Here is an 18,704-nt window from a genome sequence, read left to right as displayed (position 1 = left end):
AAAAGCATGTTTATGTTGGCATCAAGCTGTCTGACTTTTTTTTTTAAGCAAGACAGTATTTTGCAAACTTTTAAAAGAATCTCTAGCAGATATAATCGTGGCGCCATTCACACGACTGCATAGTAGTTAGGGCTATGTCAGCACTTCCATTATGAACCCTGAGTTTCAGGATTTATTACTCAGCCATAAAAATTTGCTCTGGGCTGAAACTTGACATACAAGGTTTCAAACTATTGAACACATTTTTGAGAAATCTGGCTTCTTTTTTTTTCCCTTTTTTGGGGGAGGATGAAGAAAAAAATTAGTGAGGGACACATAGGGAAAAACGTCAGGGCTCCCTAGCTTTTGACATTTTTGCTTGTGTGACACCAAAGTGCATTAAACAGTAAAGAAATATAACTTTGGCTTATTATTATTTTCACTTTTTCTGCAATAGAGTAGGTACATTTTATTACTTTTTAATAAAAACTTAGGAATTTTCTATTTGTCAGTATCTTAGTTTCTTCGTGTTTAGAGACTCAGAACAGGATTGGAATCCTGACTCTTGTAGATACAAATTACCCAATAAATCTCACAATAACTTCAGAGAAAAAGGTCTTTCTGCATTAGTTTCCTTGTTGTTCTTTATGGACTTTCCTGTAAAATTCCCATTAGAGCCACCATCCCTATTAATCTGGTGTTTTCCCTGTCCATGTGGCTTATTTATTTTAGTTATTTTTGCAAATTATCTTTATTTATGTATTTATTTTATTTGGGTTTTTTGAAACGGGATCTCACTATGGAGCCCAGGATAGCCTCAAAGTCATAATCTTCCTATCTCTGCCTCCCCCATACTGGGATTGCAGGCATGTATCACCATGTCAGTGCAAAATGTCTTTTTCTTTTTTTTTTTTTTTTTTGGCACTACTGGGGTTTGAACTAAGGATGTTGAGAAGTGCTCTACCATGCTTGAGTCATGCCTCCAGCCCATAAAATATTTTTTAAACATAATGTTTTGAGCCTGGTTGTGTCATTCAAGTGGTACAGCACTTGCCTCTCAAGCTTGAGGTCCTAGATTTGATACCCAGTACTGCAAAATAGTTAAGAAATGTAATGTTTTTGTATTGAAATTTAATGCTACATCATTGAAACAAGGCAAGACATTTCTGAATAGAAACCAAAAGATATAGAGCATAGTAAATAGGGTGGTTTAAAGACAAACTGATTAATTACACATTCAGTCAATAAGAAAAGACAAGAAAACATAGCAACAAGATAGAATCAGCTTGAAAGATACATTAAAAATATTCTCATATGTAAAATTAGGAGAAATGGACATTCATACAATAAGTAGAATAAAAATAGACCCTATGTTAAATTTATGTTAAATTTTCATTTTGTAGGCCACAAGGTCATAGAATTAGTTTTCTAAATTTTTAATTTCATGAATGTGGTACATTTCTTTCATGCATGTTATTAGAGCTAAATATAACTGTTTGGGTAAATTTGAAAGCTAACTTGTCATTTGGAGTATATGTAAGTCATGTCCACGTGTTCCACTTATCATACAGAATCTTTTTTTTAAAGGGTGCTTCAAATGCATGAGGTATTGTTAACTGTCAGCCCCTGAAAGAATTATTCCCCATGTTGTGTTGAGAAACCAACCAAACAAAACTGTTATAACAACATTTTCTGCTTAATTTGTAAGAAAAATAAAATATCCCTTTCCACATTCTATTCTGGTTTGCTTTTTGAAGTTGTTAAAAAATAATTCATTAGGTTCAAGAGATAGGAAAAAGCCACAGAAACAGAAATTTTGGGGAGAATTTGGGGTCCATCCTAGAATAAAACAATTCCAATCCTATTTTTTGATCCTGTGTTTTAAACTTTGTGGATACCATTAATCAAGTGTTTTTAATGTCTGGAGAGGTTTTATTTCTGAATGCACCTTTTGGTTATGGTTCCTAGATGCTCCATTATGTTTTCATTACATTATAACAGCACTTAGCAATTTAAAGATTTTTAAGTAATATGAGATTGTTTTATCAAGATAACTATGACCCTATTTAATTTGTAAGTTGAATATTGTTTATCGCTTTTAGAAAGTACTCATTTGCACATGAATGTTATTATTTTATGCAAACAAATCATGTCATTTGATCCCTGTTAGACATCAAAGCCTAATGTAAAGTATGTCCTTTGTTTTGCTTCAGTAGCAATTTAATTTCAGGCTAAATATTGTATTGTCAAACATAATATCTGGAGAGACTACTGCTTCACCTACCTGAACTTGGCCTCTGCAAGTACACTTTGATCAGCCATTTATGTTTCTCTTGGAGAAAAGGTTGTGTGTCTTGAAAGCTGAGATCAAAGTGACAATAAGCTACAGGGAAGAAAAATTACAGAAAATTACAGAGATACAATTTTTTATTCACAGTAATGGGCCTGTAAGAAAAGATACAGGTGAAATAGAAACGGCTCAAAAAAATAAACAGAGTAGAGATTTTCATGTATCATAAAAATAAAGAGGAAAAGCTCCTACTCCCTTGCTTAATTTTAAGTGTCTCAAGTCACCTCTGATGGCGGCCAAGCCAAGGCCCAGTGAGTCTTCTTAAAGAAGACATTCTGCTTGGGCCATACTATCCTTCTTTAGTGATCTCTTTTTATTTGTGTAGCAGTATTAACCAAAACAAAATGGAGCTAGCATTGTGTAGACTTTTTCCTTCTGCCTACTTATATTTAGTAGTTTTTCTATATTTTTGAGTGAGATAATTTGTATGTTTCAAAGGAGTTCTTGAAAATAGACTAATAAATTTCTACTTAATTGCTAATTATTGAAAGATGAACTATTTTCTCAGTATATTTATCTTTAACCCATAAACCACATTTGAAGTTTAGGTACCAGTATCCCCATTTTGTAGATAAAAGTGCTGCTCAAAGAGTGTCCAATAATTGGTAAAAGAAGCAAAGCTAATAAATGGCAATGTCAAGGTCTGATTCTAGGTTGGTTTTTTGGAGTTCTTCATGTTAAGTGTGACCTCCACCTGTTCTCCCAATACCTAGCCAAAAGATGAGTGCCCATCACCGCTTTACCATTTCTCACATTGGTGTCTGGACAGCACCGCACACAGTAGAAGTAGGTGAAGTTTTTGGAGAATCCTAATGAACACTGGGAATTTTAGTGTTCTGGAGCCTTAGCCAGCATGTAAATATTTCTAACTCTGTTTCAGACTACTAGACACAGGGGGGTGGCTGTGTTCAGAGGTCGTCTGCTGTAGTTGATGTATTATGTTTTGCCACAATATTACCTGGATAGCATTTCTTAACATGTGAACCAACTACCTTAAAATCATTTCAATTCCTTGAACAAGCACAGTTCCTCAACTCCTTCCAGACCCCCGGTATCATGGTTTTAGGAAGGAAAGGAGAACCAAAAGAGGAGAGATGACGTTATAAACATTAAAAGTTTGAGATCCCTTGCCATGACTCTGCAGAAGGGCTTCTTTACAGTTCTGACTTAAATGGTGGCTTTGACATACCATTAATAGAATCAAATAATACTCTATAAAATATTGTGCTGCATATAACTACAACTAAAAGATTCTCAGATCACATAGCCAGGTCAAAACTGGTCCTGTTTATAAGAATGGTTGTGGAAGTGCTTGGGAAACTCTGAGTGAGTGATTCTACCAGGGACCCCAACAGTGATTTTAATGCATGATCCTCCTCCTGTTGGTTAAACTGCAGGAACTTCTATACTAGTCAAAGAGTAATTGATCAGTGGGAGAGTTGGGGGTGAGGGTGCACTGTAGCTCAAGCCTAAACCCTAGCTACTCAGAGACAAAACAGGGAGGATTAAGGTTGGAGGCCAGCCCAGGCAAAAACATTCACGAGACACCATCGCAACAGAAAAAAAGTTGGATGTGGTGGTGTGCACCTATCATCCTGCTACCATGTGAAGCATAAAATAAGAAGATTGTGGTTCAGGCCAGCCTCAGCAAAAAGCAGGACTCGATCTCCAAAATAACTACCAAAAAAGGACTGGAGGCGTGGCTCAAATGGTAGAGTGCCTGCCTACAAGGTGAAACCCTGAGTTCAAGCCCCAGTACCACCAAAAAAGAAAAAAGATTAATCTTGCTTAAAAAAATAAGGCATAAAAACAATTGTGGGATGGTTTATAGAAGCATTTATTAGTTCCATGTGTTTGTTTAAAGACAGAAGATACTTGGGCAAGAGCAGGTGTGGAAGGACAAGTTTCAGCTTTTGAATAGAACCTTATAAACAATGTCAGCCCTCCCATCTAGCTATCCAAAATAAAATGAATTTACCCAATAGAAAGTGGGAAGGTACTGTCTGAGTCATAATACACACAGTTTTATAAATTCACCTATTGTGCCCTATTTGAGCTGTTTTTCAAGTTCCTTTCTAAGGAAAATAACATTTAGAACTGATTGCTAAGAACATACCAGTCTACTTTGATTTGTAATCATTTTTACTTCTTCAAAATAGAAATTAAGCCAGATATAAATCCTTTTATGAAATATCTGCAAAAGCTTTTTGTGTGAATTTTGAATAATTTAGACTCCATATTAGCAATGCTTTACTTCATTGTGTCTTCTCACTCTCTCGATAAGCACTCTTTCAAGAGTTGGAGTTCTCTGGAAAAATTTTTCATTGTTCCTTCTTTCTTTCCTAACAATCTCTTTTACATAAAAAGCTCCTCCAAGAGAGCTGACAGAAGAAGAAAAACAACAGATCCTTCATTCAGAGGAATTCCTCATCTTTTTTGACCGAACAATACGGGTAATTGAAAGAGCACTGGCTGAAGACTCCGACATCTTTTTTGACTACAGTGGCCGAGAGTTAGAGGAAAAAGATGGGTTAGTCTTTTGTGTGCACTTAAAAATACATAGTATGACAAGTTATCAGTTGTGTTATTTTGTGGGTCTCTCTATGTTGTCCAGCTGGTCTGAACTCCTGGCTCAAGAGATCCTCCAGCCTTAGCCTGCTTAGTCACAGGTGTGTGTCACCCTGATGGCCTCATCTGTTGATTCTAAATATGTTTATATATTGAATAGGCAAACCCCAAATGTGAAAAATCAGAGGAGAATGAAATTCTGGGCTTACTCTTGTCAAACAGCTTTGACTTTGGGCTTTGGTTATAAATTCTGGCTTAAAATTTCCCTGTAACTATGCCTTCATGAAATGCTTTTGAGCTTGATATCTGGAATATACTCCAGGTGATAGAAAATGACAAAGTCACATATATTGTCCTTTTTAATTTTTTTATGTTTTTCCATTATTGTTGTGCTGGGTGGGGATACATTGTGACACTTACAAAGGTTCTTACAAACATACATTATCCTTTGAGAAAACATCCTTATAAGCAGCAAAAGGAGATTTGTATTATATCCACAAGACCTATTCTTAATGTCTAAGCAAACAGGAAGCTGGAGAAAATAAACATGAGATATAAGATAACCGATGTGAGACAGAACAGAGACCAGAAAATCTTTCCTATTATTGGTCTTGTAAGATTATGAATGCATGTGCATATTTCAGGAAAAACATAGGATTGGGGGATATTTAGAGATAAAACAAATCAATAAACAAGCAAAACAACAAGGCAATTGCCACAAGGGCCCCTGAATCATTTTCTCTCAGACTGCAGCATATGCGTTGGAAATGGTTATGGCTGTTAACCATCTTCATGGAATAACAAGAGGCCCTTTTAAGCCTCTTGTTTTTAACTACAGATATCTTTTGTCCAAGAACAATATATGAAAGTGGATCACTTTCCTTTTTTTTAATCAGACCTAGGTTTTTATTATTTCTAAAATTAAAAGTTATTCTTACAGGACAATGAGATGTCATTGTTGAGGATGTTCAAAGGAACAGAGGCTCTGAAAACAAGGAGACTGTTCTTGACAGTTGGAAGCAGCTTTAGACTACTTTGAAGATTCAACATTATTTTGAATATATGTGTTCTGCAATGTTGTTTTGTTTTTAAAAGTCGTTACTTATGGCTCAGTTGATTTTGTTGGTACAATTTTCTTTTAAGTGTCTGACCAAGCATTATATTAGGCTCCTATAAGGATCTGAGTTTATGTATCTCTTGGTAGAGCTGATAAAGGATTAGAAGGAGGAAAAAAAGTCATAATAGGTCAACTCATTAGAGCCCAAATAAGCAATCTGAAGCTAGGTCACACAGTCTGATCAAGAGCTATTCAGGATAAGTAAGGTAGGGTGCAACACAATGGGGAATAAAATAAATGAACAGGGGAAAGTGAATGAAGAGAACTTCTTGAACTGAAACTCAAGTAATTTAGGCAGGTTTTGGTTTTTTTTTTCAGATACAAGAACTGCTGGCACAGAACAAGCATTACTCAATTTAAGCACTTAGTCCCTTGGAACGACTGCATGACCAGTGCAGAATTCTTTGAAGGCAGTATTGAGCCAGTTGAATATTAGCCAAGTAAACACTAGCCAAAGTGTAATCTTCCTAGATCTAAATCTATTTTGGCCAATGGTAGGAGTAGCAAGTACCCAGAACATATCTGATGAATCCCTTGCTCTCTACCATGCCTGTCTTCTGGTGGAAATCATCACTAACTATTGAGCAAGGTGTCAATCACTGGAACCTACTATAATTATAGGTAGATAGAAACATGCATATCACTTCCAATGACACAAAAGGTAGTACTGATGTCAAAGAATTCCCTTTTTCCCTATGCCCTTTTGATAGCAGGGAAATTTCTAATAAACCCTGCTTGAAGCCATAACCAATTAGGGGAGGAGAATGCCTCAGGACTGGCCAAGATGGGAGCCTGAAACAAACTCGACATTTCGTATCAGGCTTAGAACAATATGTGGAAAACTTTTCTGGGCCAGCAGAAGGAACTTTTCATAAAGGAGACCATCTTTAGTTCATTTATTTATGACCAGAGTTTGTAGTCTAGATTGACATTTTGGCTTCAGAAAGTGTTATGTGCTATGCTTTTGCTATTTCATTGTTCCATTGTGAGCTATAGAGACAAATCTCCATTCTGAAGCATCCTGTTTATGTCTGTTGTTCAAACTCTCCTAGGGATGTTCAGGCTGGAGCCAATCTTTCTTTCAATCGTCAGTTCTACGATGAGCATTGGTCCAAGCATCGAGTGGTCACTTGTATGGACTGGTCTCTCCAGGTAAGAATTACTGCTATCATGGGACAAATTGGGCTTGTATAAAAAAGAAGAGATGTTTTTTCCTTCATTTCACTTAATTTTACTAACTTACAATTTTTTTCTTTATGCTGTTGGTTTTCTTTCTCATTTTGCTAAGGTTTCAGTTTTAATTCTCTACTCGGTTATTTGTATTTATTGAGTAACTTCTATGTACTAGGTACCAAACAAGAAACCACATCATTCTGTCTATGAAACTTCTCTAGTTAAAGTCACCATTGATTTCCTGCTTTTCAAATCCTGTGGGTATTTTTTAAGCCTTCAACTACTCTGACCTTTTTGTCAATCAGCTTAGTTGACATTGCTATACTTTTAGAAACAGCCTCCTCCCATTGAATTCTCTTTGTTCAACTCTATTATCTTCTGTTTCTCTGACTTTTCAAGACTTCCTTGGTCATGCTCTCAACCTCAACCTTTTATCTTAACATGCTGTCTAGGGACAATTACATCCATGGCCATGGAGTCAACTACAGCATGGACAGCCTGCTGTCCAATCTTCTTTCTGAACTCCACTTTGTATATCAGACAGATCCATACAGGGTCCCATAGAATTTCAGACTAATCATTAACTCATTATTCCATATGTCCCAAATCCTTTACCCCCACCATGTTATCTATGTTAATATACCCAAGTATATAGTAGAACTTTCACCATCAACATTGCCAACTTCCTCCCTCTCATCTTTCAGACCAAGTCTGTCATCAAAACAGTCCATTTTAAGCAAAGCAAAAAGGGCTGGAGGCATGGCTCAAGTGGTTAGACCACCTGCCTAGCAAGCATAAAGCCATGAGTTCAAACCCTAGTACCAGCAAAAAGAAGTGTACAAAGCAAACCGGTTACATAAATATATAGTAAAATATTTTAAAAGCATGTAAAATATTTTTAAAAGCCTTCCACAAGAGACAATAGGATTATATAGCCCAAAATCATACCAAGGTTGAAAAACATATTCTAAAATTTTCTTTTCTGATGGTAACCATCATAGACTAGACAGCTTCCAGAGAGGATCCTTACCTGTTTGCATAAGGCTAACGTGATTTGTTAGAGTACAATATTTATTGTTTATATTTTGTGCTGTGGTTGCTGAAGGGATAGAATAAGAGAGGTTGGTGGTTATGAAGTAAAGAACCCTTAGGAATAACTGCTAAAAAAAAAAGTCCATTTTCCACTTCTTCATCATCTTTTTACCCCTGTACTGTTTTAAACCTTCTAACTTTCTGTCCTATCTCTATGTGTGTCCACTTAGAGTTTTCCCTCAGGACATCTAATCAATCTCATCACTTCATTCCTTGGACTAAAACTTCCCCTGCCTATAGGACAAAAGTCTAAATTACTGCTGTGGCATTTGAAGTAAAAGCAAGCAAATGTACCAAAATTCACTTGATGAATATAAAACTTGGCCATGTACTACGCCCAGCAGTGAGCATTTAAGCAATGTGCACGAAAGCAGGTAACTCACTTGTATTGAGGTCAGAATTTTAATAAAGCTGCTCTGATCCCTGCACCCATTCTCATTTTGTTTTAATTTGTGTGTCTTACATGCTAAACACTACAACTGCTCTAAAGGCTTTCTTATTTCACCCTCATAACAATCATATGAAACAACCACTATTAATATTTTTGTGTTATTGTTGAAGAAACTGAGGTTCAATAGAAGCAAAGTAACTTGCTAACAGCTACTATGCTATGATGTGGCATTGTTGAACCCATGCCTGTCAGCATTCAAGGCATGTGTTTTAACCACTGCCTCCCACAAAGGGCTTCTTTTATGTCTGAAACCAGTAGAGTTTGAAGATGCTAGACAAAATGGGACATATAGCACATGCTCTCAGAGCTCAGTCAGGATTTCTCTTCAGTCAGACAAGACTTCTCAGAAGGCTGGGATTTAGGAAAATGGAGGCAAGAAGAGAGTTTCTAGGCAGGGCAGTAAAGGAGATAAGAAGAGTCCCATTCAATCCTGCAGGAGAATTGAAGGAATATAATTCTCCACACTGGACCATCATCAGCCAACAAGTGTTTGGGGGTTTTCTCCTCTTGATTCCCCTTTTACATCCAAACAGCAAAGCACACAGAGCATGATCGTGCAAAGAATAAGAAACAGGGTTTTCCTAGTCTCTTTCTGCCAGTATGTGGGTGGTCTATAAGCATGCTTGGGTGTACACAGAGAAATCAGATCCAAGCCTGGGGAAACACTTAGTTCAGCATGTTCACTTGTTCAGGGCCTGGAAATTACACCGGAACTTTATCTGACACATCCTTCAACAAAGGCAACTGCTAGCATGTTCCTGGTTCCTCTGAGAGCACTCCCTGAGGAGGCTGCTGGACCAGCAGCAGTGGGTCTGGTCCTGCCTCAGTTCAGTGTGTGTGAATGTGATTTAGCTCTTATTGACCCTGGATTTATTTTACACAGGGTCCTGTGTGATGTTTGTGCTGCAGGAAGTGGAACTGAAAAGGGCAAAAACTCTACCATGGAGAGATTAAATTTATTTTGCCTCATTTTGTGTGTAACCTGTCCATCTTCACTGTGGGAAGGAGGTTTGCAATTCTGCAAAATGCATTTTATAGGGAGTATTAAAAAATTGGAAATCCTGGCTCCTGTGTCACAATGCTTTTGTCAAGGTCACATGCTTGTGGGATAAAGAGGCTTTCTGAATTAACCCAGATGCAACCCAGTGATATTAAAAAAAGAAGAGCAGGATGAGGGCTGTATGGAGTGTAACCACCATAGCAGCTGTGCCTAGGAGGATTTCCTGAGTGGAACAGAATGGAACTGAGGAAGGAAAAAAAAAGGAACATAAGGTTTCTTCATGGCTTTACTTTGATCTCCTGGGCTTCTTAAACAACAAGACTCTACCTTTGCAATATTTGAAAAATACCATTCAGACATTATCCCCTGGAAGAAATTCAGGAATTGGGGAATTATGTCAACTCTATAATTTCATTGAAAAGTGTTTGGTGCAGTGGGTTAATAATACCACATGACAGATCTTCCAGATGTGCACAATATCATTCTTGTGATCTTGCTGCCACGATATATAGTCCTCCTACATGTAAATTGTATCTTCCAACCCCATAGTCCTCTAAAGCTCATACCTGAGTAATCTTCCATAGCTCACTTAGTTGCTAAATCCAGTCAAATTTACAGAAGCAAAATGATTCCCACTGGCATTAATTCAAATCCATTAATACATGGATTTGACAAGTACTTTCTGTTATGCTCTCCACTTGCTTATATTAGAATACAGCTTCCTTTATGGTCTCCCTACTTCTAGTATCTGCACACTAGAGTCATTATAAGTACTTTATCAGATTAATCTTTGCAAAAATTACTTATATGTTTTCTATATCTTCTTGTGCAAGTTGCCTAACTTCTCTTACTTAAACATCCATGAGATGCCGATAATGATAATGCTAAATCATTTGTTTATTGTAATATTAAATGAGTTAATGTCTAAAGGAATGAGGCTTTTTAAAGTGCCTGGTATATAAGACACACTCAATAAATGTGACATAGTAGTGAGGGTCATAGTAGCAGTGGTGTTAGTTGTAGAAAGTGACTCCTACTCCCCACTCCCCAAAATGAAATCAAATATCACTCACCCATTCTATATTTCTAGCCCTTGTACATTTCTAGCCTTTTCTTCTTTCCCTCCTCTTCACAAAACCAATGTCTTCTCAACACTTTCTTCTCCAGTTTATTGGTAAAAACGAAACAAGAACAAAAACTACCTCTGCAACTCAGGAATAGTAAAATACCTGGCAGCTTGAGAGACCTCATCAATAGGATGCTGTCATTAACCTGAATCATTTGCCAGCCTATGGGTTTTGTGTCTCAGTTCAAAACTTACATGTAGGTTAGAGAATGTGGTTAAGTTGGCTTGATCAATTATCAACCCTGCAATTAATTAATGATCACTGGGAAATTAGACACCTATGATTTGGGTAATTCCCAAGAGGGTAATCATGTGAGCCAGGCAGATTCTCCAAGAAGAATCTCCTGAGCCTTCCTCCCACTTTTCTCCTAGTAACTCATCCAGTCAGCAAAGTTCAACTGAAGATTCATTTCTTCTCAGAAGTTCCTTCCAGCTCTCTTCCTGCCACATCACACCCCAACTAGAGTGGTTATTACCCACCCAACCCTACTCCTGTGCTTCTGTACCTCCCTTTTAGCACATGTAGCTCTGCTGTGGTGTTTCACTTATCATTATTTCTACCTGAGGTGGAGCTCCTGTAGAACACAGCATGTTATTGTGGACGTTCTTGTCCCCGTTTTCTCTGGCATGTGTGGGCAGCACTTACACATGCCACAGTGGTCAGGAAGGGATGTAGCCTCGGGCTGCCAACAGACTTCAAGAGTGATTCTCACTTCATCACTTATTAGCAATATGACTTGGGAGAAATTACTTATTCAGCAACCCACTTTAGAACATTTTAAGGAGCAAATGAGTTAACATACTGCCCAACCCAGTGTCTGGCATATGATGGGCACTTACAATATGTTGGTTCCTTCTTTTCAGGAAATGTTAGATTTCATTCCTACTTCAGAACAAATGGCTGGAGAGCACAGCTGGTACTTCCTGGGCGAAATTCTCCTCTAAGTTAAATATTGACTAGTCTGGCATTATTAAATGACCATAAATTTTATAACTGGTCAAAATCATAATTTTAAACATTTAAATTTAATAATTGCCCAAAGACTTTTTATTGGAACATAAAGAAAGAAAAAGAAAATATTGCTAGTAATGCTCAGTGGAAAAGAAGTTACTAGAGGACCTTTGAAATCATAAAAGTTTGCACACAACAAGGTTTAAATCACTTACTCTAGGCCTTTTAATCCCAGTTGTAGAAATTATGCCAAAGGCACTTCTTTAGTATTTTACTAAAGCACTGCCTGTTTGCTAAAGGAGTTTGAAAGCCAAATAAGTTAAAATATTCTTAAATGGAAAAAAGAAAAGCTGCAAGTGGGTGCCAACGATGAGACCCAGATGTGAAGCTGTGGCATATGATTCCAGACACATCCTGCTGCTCCCTGGGCCCTCTGGTAGTGGTATTGGTGTTTATAGAGTTGACTTTTCACATGCGATATAGTTAAACTTCAGATGGACAGTCTGGAGACTTCTGTGTTTATCTGAATGTCATTTTCATTGAATGGACTTTGAGTCAAAAGCTTTGCTTAATAGGCTTTGATTCATCTGCTGAAGAGCGTGTTCTAATGAAGAAGGATTACTTCCTTTGGTGGCCACATATATGTGCATTATTATATGCTTATACCTTCTCTGTAGCACCTATCGAGTTATAATTCTCTACTTCTATAAAACCACATAGAAGATTTAGATTTAGTTATGTTCCATAGAGAGAAAATCCTCAATGTTCAAATTTATATAAGTAATCTTCAGTTTAAATATATACACAGCACAGTGAGAAGGAAAAATAAAATTATCTATGAGAAAAGAGTGGTATGATCTGTAATAATACTGGTAACAAGCATAATGGGGCTGCCTCATGAGAATCCCAGGTAGGAGTGGTATTTTCACAAACTAAAATATTATAAATATTTACTGTGAGACTTATCCTCAGTTTATTCATAGTAATATGAATATATAATATTAATATAATATTAATATTAATATTATAAATATTTCCTGTGAGACTTATCCTCAGTTTATTCATAGTATATATACTGTGTGTATATAGTGTGTGTGTATACATATATATATATATATATATATATAGTGAGTAGGTGTTTTCAACACCAACATCACTGTAGAGCCTGCCTTGTTATTTTATAGGTTATGTTTCTTTCACTTAAGCCTTTAGTTATTGGTATTATTTGACAACAAAGGACTCTACTGATCACAGAATTAAATTAAAAATGATTCATCAGATTTTGGCCTTATCAGATGAGAGGATTTGTTACACCATGGATTCAGAGACCAATAAAAACCAGTCCTTACACTCAAAGAGCTTACAATCTAGTGAAAGATATAGGTGGGGAAAACAATACAATTGTCAAAGACATATAGTACTTCCTTGCTAAGAGGTAAGAAAGTGGATAGTGATTAGTTAGGATGGTCTGGATGGCCTATTGTCTACATTGAGTCTTGTAGAATGAGTTTGTGATGTAAATAACACAGAAGAGGTCTTCCAATGAGAGTGAGGTCAGAATATTGGTAGAGGCTGTATCTATGTTCGAGGGTGGGGAGGGAAGGTTGTAAGAGATTGAGCAGGGGAGGTAGAAAAGATAGATCATGAAGGGTTCTACATGATTTCAATTTTCCTTGAAAGTAATGATGAACCACTAAAGTATTTTAAGGTAAGGGTAACTTAGCCAAATACATATTTTGTAAAGTCATCCTAACAAAGGATAGAATGTGAAGTAGGTGAAGGTAGGACCTGGCAAGCCCAAACATGGGAAGCCATTTGGGAAGCTAATGCCTTTGCCAAACAAGAAGTTACTTAGGAAGCTTTGACCTTAAGAATGGAAAGAAAACATGAATTTGGAAGGTGTGGAGGAAGTACTGACACAGTATGTGGGGATGAGAGAGAGGAGGAGTGAAAATCAAAATAGAACATCTGACCTGATCAGCCAGACGAACGTTACTACAACTCACTAACAGTGAATGTTAGAAGAGCAATAGGTTTTGTGTGGAAGTTAATGGGCTTATTTTTCTGTGTTGCAGCTGATGTGTTTCTGGACACATTGCCTACTAAGGATTCTGAATAATCCTTAGTAGGCAATCAGATGTTAGGATCTCAAGCTTGGAGAGATATCAAGCCTAAGGAGAGATTTGAATATTAACAGTGTAGTAAGTTTTTAAAGGACATTGGAGTAGATAAGGTCATCAGGAGAGAATATGTTGAAAGAAGAAAAAAAAAAATAGGGCAGAAAATAGCCTCACCTCCTTGGAATTTATGTAGCAAAAGGAAAACCTGTGAGGACTTTAAAAAATGGTCAAAGAAGAAAACTAAGAAAGTTCTAATGGAAGCCAATATAGGAAAAAAAAGGGGAGTATTCTCATATGTCAGATATGACAGAGAAATCAAGTAGTATTTGCCCCCTATTTGCAGTTTAATAGTTATTGGTGACCATGCAAACCCATGGAGTATTGGGGACAGAAAACAGATTGCCATATGTTGGGACAATAGGTTGATATTAAAATTGCCACAGTATTTTTTTAAAAGCACTATACAAAGTATGTAATACAACATGTATATGCAGGAATGAGAACGTTTTGCTTCCATTGTCTTCTTGGCATAATGCATCTTTGTGACTTCTTCCATTTAGTACCCAGAGCTGATGGTTGCTTCTTACAACAACAATGAAGATGCTCCCCATGAACCAGATGGAGTGGCCCTAGTTTGGAACATGAAGTTTAAGAAAACCACACCAGAATACGTCTTCCACTGTCAGGTAGGAGTCAACATAGTAAAAATAGCTTGCATCTCCTACTAGACTAAATATAGTTCATGCTGCATTGCATCTGTCCTAGGTTGGGAGGAAGAAGTGAGTTTAAAAATGGAATTGTTGACAATTTTGGAAAATTCCCCCACAGTAACCTAATGTTTTGGGAAAGTGGCAACCCTCCCCAAACAGTTAGGAAGGCTGGTTGGGGACTGTGTGTCATTTTCTTTCTATTTAAAACAGCCCCCATGAGGATGAGTTTAGAAAGACCTCTCACTTATGAAGAAATTGTGGTGTACCACTTCCTCTGCTTAGCAACAACATATGCTTGCCCACCCACGTGGACATCCTCAGAGTACTACCATTTCAAGTTCCCTTCGCTCTCTGAAGTATAGTTCAATGGATTTTGCCAATTCTAAGTTTATAGGCACCATATTGGTTTACAGATAATACTACTTCTGGACTTGGGTTATGGGGAAGATTTACCATCAATATTTCTTGAATTACTGAAAATTTTAGATGCTGTTCCTAGTTTACAAGTACAGATAATATCAAATAGTTTGGGATGTTTTACTCCTGTATCTACTAACATGTGTCTTCTCTTCTGTTTGACAAACTACAGGCTGAAATTATGCTACACTTGCACACACTCAGTTTTGCTCTGTTTCCATAACTCTGCCTAAATAACAGGTTTTAGCATTGACCAATGCATCAACCTCTTTCTTAATGCTCCTATCCTGTGATTATGCACAGGAAAATGGAAAGCAAACATTCCAGCTCAAAGTTTCAGTTCCTCAAATATTACAAATCAGAGGACTGAGAAGCAGATCATTCTGAATACAAATGCTTTTGAGGAGGGTAGATAAACCTGTTGATTTGGGAGTGCTTTGTGCCATTTTATATCTAAGAGCTAAGTATCTTTTTGAACTAAAATATGTTTAGACTTTAGAACATTATCAGATACAATTTGAGGAATAGGAGCTGCTGGAAGAAAAGTCCCAGCTTCAATGTGATTGAGTAGCCTCTAACTCTGGCCATGTTTTTCTAATTTGCTATCTCAAAAACAACTTAACAAGAAGTTGAGGTCTGCGTAGTAAATATCCTTTATTTTCTGAACCTTTGAAATAAGAACAGCTTTTTCTTTTCTTTTTTTTTTAAAGATTATCAAGTTTGTCAGTCTGATATGCTCTTTCTGTAAACATAGAAGCACAAAATCCTAATTTTGTTCAGTTTTAAGAGGTTTGCTGAATTGCCAGGAAAATACTATAAGGATTATGGGTTAAGGAGAAGCACATTTGGTACCTTTTAAACTATTTTGATATTACAGAAAGCATATCTTTAATTGAAAAAAATCTAAGAAGTACTACATATTGTTTGAGTCAATGTATATGATGTTTATCATAATTTAAAATTGTATTAACTGACTACTAGGAGCCTATGGCAATATATATCATGCATTTAATATTCATAGCACTACATTGTAAACAAGCCAATAGGAGCATGATAATGTTGAGTGAGAAAAAGTTACAAAGGTCTTTGGAATTGACTAGAATTGTTTAATAACTAATTTTATCATGTGATAATAAATAATGCCAGTATTGATTAAAGAGGGCATCCTTTCTTCCTTCTCCTGGTAGTTTTGGGATCATTTCACCAACAAGAATTAAATTTTATTTTTAGTTTCTCACTTAAATGAGTATATATACATATATATATGTAGTATACGGACATACATATACTATGTGTACAGATGTGTGAATATATATATATAATATATATATACTAGAAAAGAAAATACACTCCAGATTTAAAAAAAAAAAAAGAAACAACCAGAAATCCCTGAATGTACCAACAAGGTAGTCACACAAGAGTTACAAAAGAAGTTGAGTAAAATCTCTGTGTCTTCCAAATTCTTCCTACTATCTATAATTCATCCTGTGACCAGAAACAGATGGGGATTCTAAACTCAGTATTCTCACTGGGAAAACTGAGACAAGTGAGAATGCTTTTAAACTTTCAGCTTCATCACTTGACATGTGCAAAAGACCATGAAGACTCCAAGACTGTAGGTATCGAATAAAAGCTATTCAATTTAACCACTCATACATTTAAACATATTTAAAATCATAATTATGCTACTTAGATATAAAGCAAGATAGAACCTAAGTAGTTCATATAAGTAACCCATAATATTCATAAAGGACACATTTAGAAAAATCACAAATGTTCAAATGGCTGAATGTCACTGTAGAACCTAACTTCATCCATTAAGTTGTCTTTAAGTGATCTAATGGTAGGAACTGTATGGGACAAATATAAGACCAGAGGGTGAACAGGAATGAGTTCTGTTCCCTCTCAGGAAAAAAGGAAAGGGAAGAAGTGAACAGTGCAAAAGTAATTGCAATCCATGGATTCTGCATCCATGGAGTCAGCCAACTGCAGCCTGAAGTATTTGGGAAAAAAATGTGTCTGTATTGAATATGTACAGACTTTTTTCTTGCCATTATTCCCTGAATAATGCAGTATATCAGTAATTTACATTATATTACATATTTTAAATAATTTTTTTCTTTTATTCATATGTGCATACAATGCTTGGGTCATTTCTCCCCCCTTCCCCCACCTCCTCCCTTACCTACCCCACCCCCCCCCACCCCCTCGCTACCAGGCAGAAACTATTTTGCCCTTATCTCTAATTTTGTTGAAGAGAGAGTATAAGCAATAATAGGAAGGACCAAGGGTTTTTGCTAGTTGAGATAAGGATAGCTATACAGGGAGTTGACTCCATTGCTTTCCTGTACATGTGTGTTGCCTTCTAATTAATTCTTAGAGATGATTTTAAGTATACAGGAAGATATGTGTAAGTTATATGAAACTCCTGTATTATTTTACATAAGAGATTTGAGGATTGGCAGATTTTGATATCAAAGATGGTACTAAAACATATCCCCCAAGGATACCGAGGGTCAGCTATATAAAGTCCTTCTGAGAATCCCTAGCATATCAGCCAGGGTGTCCAGAAAAACAGAATCAATAAGAGATATGTATGTGTATGAAATATTCATAAGATTTCCTAAATATATATCCTACATACACATATATACCAAGTGTGATTATATGTGTAAGGAGAGAGAGATTGATAGTTAAGGATTGTGGGTGCTAGCAAGTCCAGAATCAGTGAGAAAGGTCATCAAGGTGGAGATCTAGGTAGAGGTAGATGATGTAGTGTTTAGTCTGAAATCTATAAGGTGGGCCAGCAAAGCAGAATTTCTGTGTTGGAGACAGAATTGGTTCTTCTTTGGAAAACCCCAGCTTTTGCTCTAAGGCCTTCAGTTGATTAGATGCGACCAACTCTCATTACTGAGAATAATTTACTCAAAGTCTACTGATATAAAATACCTTTACACCAACATCTAGACTATTTCATCAATAAACTGGGCATTGCAACCTAGCCAACTTGACATATAAAATTAGCACCTTGATTTCACCCCAGAGCAATCCAGGAAACCAGTATCTTTCACAACTCCTAAAATCCTCCTACTAATTCCAGATCACTTTGGGCTTATAAGCAAATACACCTGGAGAGATTAACTTCAGAAGGGAAATTATTAGACATCAAGATACTGTGAGCTTTCCTAAGAGGTAAGAACACACATTAATTTAAAGTTACAGGGAATGTCTCCGTGACATTGAATCTCTAAAATTTTCTTTTGAGGATATACACATGTACAGAGCACCTACTCTCTACTTTCATTGCCATAAACTTTCAGTGGCCCCAGATGAGAAACTGGCTCAGAGGAGTCAGAAACAAGACAAGTACTTGAAAATGCACAGCTAGGTTTGAAGTCAGCTGGTTTTTTTATTCTGAAGTCCATGTCCTGCATCACTCTGCAGTAGTAAGGGATGCAGCCAGGTAACAGCGTGCAGGTGTGAGGCATGGGGGAGGATGCTGAATAGAGAAGAATTAGAACAAACTGGATTCTCCATCTTAGCTAATACCTTCAGTCATTTGAGTTACTTTAAGAATGACTGATGCCTGGGTTTTACCTACAGAGATTCTGATTTAATTTTTCTGGGCTATAGATGGATAAATATAGGA

At 36.6% G+C, this 18,704-nt stretch overlaps 1 protein-coding gene across 11 annotated transcripts in view; it reads left to right on the top strand.

Annotated features, from left to right (window-relative positions):
- The window catches only part of Dync1i1 (dynein cytoplasmic 1 intermediate chain 1), a 312,827-nt gene that overhangs the window by 200,001 nt on the left and 94,122 nt on the right, over positions 1 to 18,704 (top strand). For all 11 annotated transcript variants that reach the window (XM_074064709.1, XM_074064704.1, XM_074064710.1 and 8 more), the window contains 3 exons: positions 4,697 to 4,859; positions 7,067 to 7,166; positions 14,489 to 14,614. In XM_074064709.1, coding sequence (XP_073920810.1) covers positions 4,697 to 4,859; positions 7,067 to 7,166; positions 14,489 to 14,614 — 389 coding nt within the window. The remainder of the gene's footprint in view (positions 1 to 4,696; positions 4,860 to 7,066; positions 7,167 to 14,488; positions 14,615 to 18,704) is intronic.

Source organism: Castor canadensis, chromosome 2 (genome assembly GCF_047511655.1).
Source record: "Castor canadensis chromosome 2, mCasCan1.hap1v2, whole genome shotgun sequence".
Taxonomy (NCBI): domain Eukaryota; kingdom Metazoa; phylum Chordata; class Mammalia; order Rodentia; family Castoridae; genus Castor; species Castor canadensis.
The sequence above is the reverse complement of the archived record's forward strand: the minus strand, read 5'-3'. Positions and strand labels throughout refer to the sequence as shown.